Below are 6,000 nucleotides of genomic sequence, written 5' to 3' on the forward strand. Positions count from 1 at the left end.
ACAAATAATGCTTCTCACGGTGCTGTTTCACACCTAGAAAATATCTGAATTGTAAATTCTATCATGAGGGAACTGACTGCCTACATATTTACTTTATCAGGAATTAGGAAATTTTACACTGTACAAAACAACAAAGATGGGGCTGGAACTTTGTGCTACAAAATGTAATACCTCTTGTGAGAATTTGACAATGTTTATTTGTCATTATTCAGTTTGCTAACTTTAGTAACAGTTATTTGTTTGGTAATACTGTTTATAACAACATTATATTACTGTCTGAAGTAATGGCTGTATAAAAGTGTAACAAGCCACATACTTTCAGAACAAATACAATATGACCAATTTCACAAAATCTTTTTGGTTTGCTCAGAAAGCAATGTTTCCCATCAGTATAGTATTTTCCACAACTTCAGAAATGAAAATTTGACCCCACGTTACAGAAATGCAGACTCTATAAATACTTTAAAACCGCATTTTGTAAACAACCTGTAAAGTGCTTGCTAAAGTATGGATCTTCTCTGTAACTTCTTCAGCACCATAGTTCCAAGCTCTGTTGTGAGATGCTCTCAAAGGTGGCCGCCTTCCTGTTTGACCCCTAGGAAAGTTGTCTGAATCACTGGATGTATCTGCCATTAGTATCTTGAAACCTAGGCAGGAAGACCAGAAAAAGTAATGAATGTTAAATCCTGATTGCACTGAACAGTCTCTGACTTCCACCACATTCCCAAAGCAACTTCATGGACTCAGACTAGGTTTACATTAGCCTTCCGGGTTCAGGTCAGCAGGATCTACTTTTGAAGCAGATTTTCCAGGTGCTCCTCAGTTACTATGTTCACATGAAGCAGTGCCAAGACACAAGAGACAGAGCCTATTATGAGAAAACTAATCAAAAGATGCACTCTCACTACTTCTAAGTGTTCAGCACCCAGGATAAGACCATAGCCCAGAGCAAAGTCTCCCCCCCAAAACAGCAGGGACATCAGAGCTTTATCAAGTGTTCTGGTCTGCAAACTATTTCCCTTTGCCTCACACCAGTTGCTAAACTGTATTCAGATTGGCCAGGGCCAACTATGACAAATAACCCAAAATAAATAACTGTCTGAAGCAAGTCTAAGAACCAGTATCTTAATGATTCAAGAAGAATTGAAGATATTATGGAAGATGGTAAATACGGTATCTTTAAAAGAAGAGAAACGAAAGCAAGCTGTGGCCAAGACATTATAGACTAATCAATTTAAATACGGGGGAAAAAAAATGAAATAGACTATTCCAGGTTTCCAACAAAAGATCTGTTCTCAAAAAAAAAAGCAAGCAATGTATTCATTGATATCAAATCAATTGACCTGGTAATGAGCAACTAAACTTTTTAGACAGTTAAATTTGTCCACAGAAGCAGTAAATATCACTTTTTCTTTAAACCTTGCACACACAACATCCACAAAAGTAATCTAAAGGAACATTAACTAAATTAAACTTTCCTAAAATGGAAGCAAAACTGGGTGAGTATCAGAACTCACAGAGCAGTTAACAGAAACTGTGTCAAATTGGAGAGAGGTATCAAGTGAGAACCTAGAGTGAATCCACTGTGTATTCTCATTAAATGACCTGATAATGTAATACAATATGTTTTTTAAGCTCGCAGCTGACACTGTTGGCACTGACAACTGGACAAATAAAGAAGGGAAAATAGAACTTGTTTGGAGAAAGAGGAAAAAAAAGGTTATTTTAAAGATTTAGTATTTCAAGTTGAATATGCATCAGCAATGTCATGTTCTAGAAAGAAAAAAATAATACCATACAAGGTGTAAAAATAAGGGTAATATTGTAAATTGTGAAATATTATTTATTTTATCCAATGTTAATTCAACATAATCCAGATGACTATGTCAATGCTGGGGCAATTCACTTGACTAGATTTCAAAAGTTACTTGAGGCAGAAGAAATAGGGCTTGCAAGGAAAAAAAACAGGGATTGCTGAGTCTCAAGAATGGCAAGGTAGATGAGGGAAAAATAGGATAACAATTATCAGGCATGGGAAAAGAAATTATTAAAAGCTACAGACAGCTATGACCAGTATAGTAAAGTCACATAGTAACTGATTAAAATTACAACCCTCTAAAGTTAGCTTAGATAGAAACTTTTTCTTAAACTATTACACACTGAGGCAGTTTGCGTAACAGTCACAGAATCACCACATTAAGATCTGTGTTAACAGCACTTGTTGGGAGAGACAGTCTGAGCCTGCTGTGGGGAAGAGGAAATAGGTTGGCAAACTCTTGAACTCCCTTTGGTCCTGTAGTCAACACAAAAAAAGCCACAGCAAAGCTGTCATTCTTCTAGCCATTAGAGCTGAAGCTTCCCAAAGAAACCATGGATGAGGTTCAATTCTTATATTGTATTTTATAAAGAGGAAACTTGATGTTTTTCCAGAACCTTACATTTAATTTTTAAAAGGTTGTAAATTTGCATCCCTCAGACTTGGATAGAAACCTTTCAAACATGAAAGAAGAACAAATCAACATACCCAATTTGTGCTCAAGTGCACCAATATTCCTTACATTTTCTGAAGTGATGAATTTCTCATCTTCCCTCCCCTTATCTCACTAACACACATTTTTACTGCCAGGACCAGAATTCACAATTCTTGTGCCCCTCACTCTAGTCAGCTGAAATGAAGTCTAAATGAGATTGAGAAAGCATAAACACTGAGCACTGGGAAACAGGAAATACAGGACATTTTCAAAGATATAGAAAAATAAAATAAATAAAACACTGGTAGAAACAGCAACATGGAATAATATTCATTTTTACCGTAATTCATTAAAAAAAAACCACAAAAACAACCAACTTACTCTGTCCTGCACATTACTACATGTGCTAGTTTGAAAACAAACTAGTGGGAGACACCAAGTCAGAATAACAATTTAATAGGGAAATAAATAAAAAAGAAAATAAAATAATTTTTTTAAAATTATAAAGGCAGATAACACTGGGTTAAACTAACAGAGTCAGGATACAACCTGACACCCTGTTAATCAGGGTGGTGGTAGCAGTCTGGTAGAATGGTGGCTGCAGTCCCCCCGAAGCAGTGATCCTGTAGAAAAAAGATCTGCTCTTCCTCAGAAAAGTCCAGTGGTGGCTAAGTAGCTCTTGTCCTCTGGAAATCCAGTGGAAAAGAGAGCGTCTCTGGTATTCAAAATCTCAGGTTATATCCAGGATGAAATGCTGGTTTTCTCCCTCTGGGTGGAGCATCTCACAATGGGATAATGAGTCATGCTGCATGGCATTGATGGGCCATTAGCAGAAAGATAGTCTGCAGGTGGGGAGGCAAGGAAACACTGCCCCACCTGATTTCAACAGCTCATGAGGATGGTAATAGAATACGCTGCAACCCAGGACACTACATCAAGTTGTCTTTTCCCCTTGATCTTTACTAACCTCATATGGACATCAGCAAGATCAATATTCCAGCACACAGATTACAAGTATCACTGATAAGCATGAAATGAGACACCTCAAACAATTTTGGCACCACCTGTTCTAGAGTAATTTTGAATTCCTTCTATAACTGCAGTGTCAGTTCTCTGAGCTAAGACATTTCTGATCTTACCAAGCAGGACAAGAAGCACAATCACTCAAAACCCAATACAAAACTGATTCTGTGATCAATTTCCTCCAAGCTTAACAAGGGTTTTCATTTTCAGTTTCAAAGCATTTTGTGAAAATACCTTTAAGACACCAAGTAAAGAGGACACCCTATTAATGACCATACTAAGAATTAAGCACAAGAACAGCCTTATTAGGGATCAGAAACTCAGCCCTGAGATGATAATCCACATGAATCTAGTCCTCATTTAATCATGGACAAGCATATTTTGTTTGTTGTCATTCTTACAGTCACAATGCACAGTACAGTCACAACTCATAGTAAATGTTGTTTTGACAACTTCAGATTCTTCAGAACGCCATTCACAGTTTCACAGGAAGCTAATTATCTCGTTCTCCCAAACTGGGCAGAAAAATATACATTAGATTTACTCTATACCAAATGAGAGCTAGAAAACTAATCTTACATTATGCAATTCACACAGCTTGTCTGAGAGTCAAACAGCTCCAAGTAAAAGATTAGTATTAGCTCTTAATTCTTAACATACTTCTAGAAAGAAGTTGAAAGTCTAAAAATAATATCACGACATTATCAGTTTCACATTAATGAAAGAGGGCTTTCTGAGGACACATGAGTAGACAGAGAAATTAAGAACAATGAGATATATAAGAACATTCAAACAGAAAGGATTTTAACTCATTTCCAGACGAAATGGCATAAACCAGCAGAATTCCAACGGTTAGTTATTGCATCTAAGCTGCTGGGAACTAAATTCTTAAAATTCTCAAATCCTTTTGAGAGTGGGCCCCTGAAGACGGCCCTACACATACCTCTAGTTAGACAAGTACGGCAACTTGTAATGTCAGAAAAGAGATAGGCACTGATAGAAATTAATGAAAACCAGCACTTGACTTATCTGCTGAAAACATCTTGAGAAGTGTCAGTCCAAACTACTGAAAAGCTATGACACTGGAGAAAACAAAAGGGAAATTAAGATCTTCAGCAGAAAAGATTAATGGGTTTGTTTTTAGCTGTCCCAAACCAGGCTCGTTAAGATACATATTGGCCAAAGCACTGAAGAAAAGCTCATAACAAGGTAAGCATAAAAGAAAATACTAGACAAAAGGAGGGCATTTTGACTGAAGAAACCCTTCTATTTATGGCTAAGTAGTTCCTCTTTGTTCTCATGAGCCGCCTAAGAGAAACCATAAGCACTTTTGTTGAAGCTTTGTTTCATATAAAGCAACATCCTCATCTTTAAAGGAATTACAGAAGTTTCACTTTAGATTTAAAAAAAAACCAAACACAAAGGACAAATTTGTACAAATATTCTGTATGCGCAGTTGCCTATTAATTTAAACAAAAATAAAACCCATTATCACTTTTTCAAAAAACTTAAGTCTGATTTCTGCACATGATCACAGAACCTATTGAAAGTGATAATCATTTGTCTTTTACTGCTTTTTAGTCTACCTAAACAGTTTATAGCCTTTCTTGCGCTGAGGAAAGACATTAATGCTCAGTATTTTCCTTCCCTGCAGAAAATAGGGCATTCCAGTTTCGCTGATGACTATCCCGTTAAGAGATCAGAGTAAAGCAAACGTAAAGCACAGCTGACAGTGTCAACAGCAAGTTCTCCAACTCAAGAAAGCAATAGATGAATTCAGTATACACAAGCTAGTTACTTCGCAAGTATTTTTATTTGTTTAGCTCCATGCAGACTAATATCACTAAATAACAGTGCTAAAGGTATGTTTGGAGCCTTTTAGTTAAAGCTGAGCATGATAAAAAAATTCTATAGTCATTCCAGAAAGGAACAACATGACACCTGAAAGGCCCTTTCCTTCAGTGCTTCTAATTTTCAAAAAGCGAGGCAGGTGGTGCAACACGGTGACGTTTAACCATCACGCTTTCAGGCGCCAGTACTACATTTTATTGTCGACTTGTGACACCGTGTTCCCAGCTCTCTTCAGCACCACGACACAGAAAACGATCCTTCATACTGCTCACAACAAGTTAGCTCAACTCACGCCCTCTGCGAATCCTCCTCCCGCCGCGCACGTATCGACGCTTACTAACACCCGGCCTCACCTCTCAGGGCCTCCAGGATCTTTTGCCCGGGACGGGACCCTGAAAGCCCCGGGGGCAGCGGGACAACCCCCGAAGTGGGCCGGGCCTCCGCCAGGCCCGCGGGCCGCCCCGGCCGCCGCCGCGGTTCGTGAGGAGCCCCGCGGCCGCCGCAGCCCGCGCCGCACGGCGCCGCTTACCCCAGCGCCCGCCCTCCCGCGGCGCTCCGCACCCAGCCAGCTCCGACCGGCAGCGCAGCCCCCTTCCGCACGCCGCTCCGGCCGCAGCCGCCAGCCCTCCCCGCAGAGCAGCCGCGGGAGGACGCC

General features: G+C 39.4%; 1 protein-coding gene across 1 annotated transcript in view; it reads right to left on the minus strand.

The window, feature by feature from the left end:
- CEP128 (centrosomal protein 128) overlaps nt 1-633 on the minus strand; it is a 126,078-nt gene extending 125,445 nt beyond the window's left edge. The window contains exon 1 of the mRNA XM_074909235.1: nt 487-633. Within this exon, the coding sequence (XP_074765336.1) occupies nt 487-633 (147 nt within the window). The remainder of the gene's footprint in view (nt 1-486) is intronic.
- Between the last annotated feature and the right edge of the window lie 5,367 nt (nt 634-6,000).

Source organism: Athene noctua, chromosome 6, assembly GCF_965140245.1.
Source record: "Athene noctua chromosome 6, bAthNoc1.hap1.1, whole genome shotgun sequence".
NCBI lineage: Eukaryota > Metazoa > Chordata > Aves > Strigiformes > Strigidae > Athene > Athene noctua.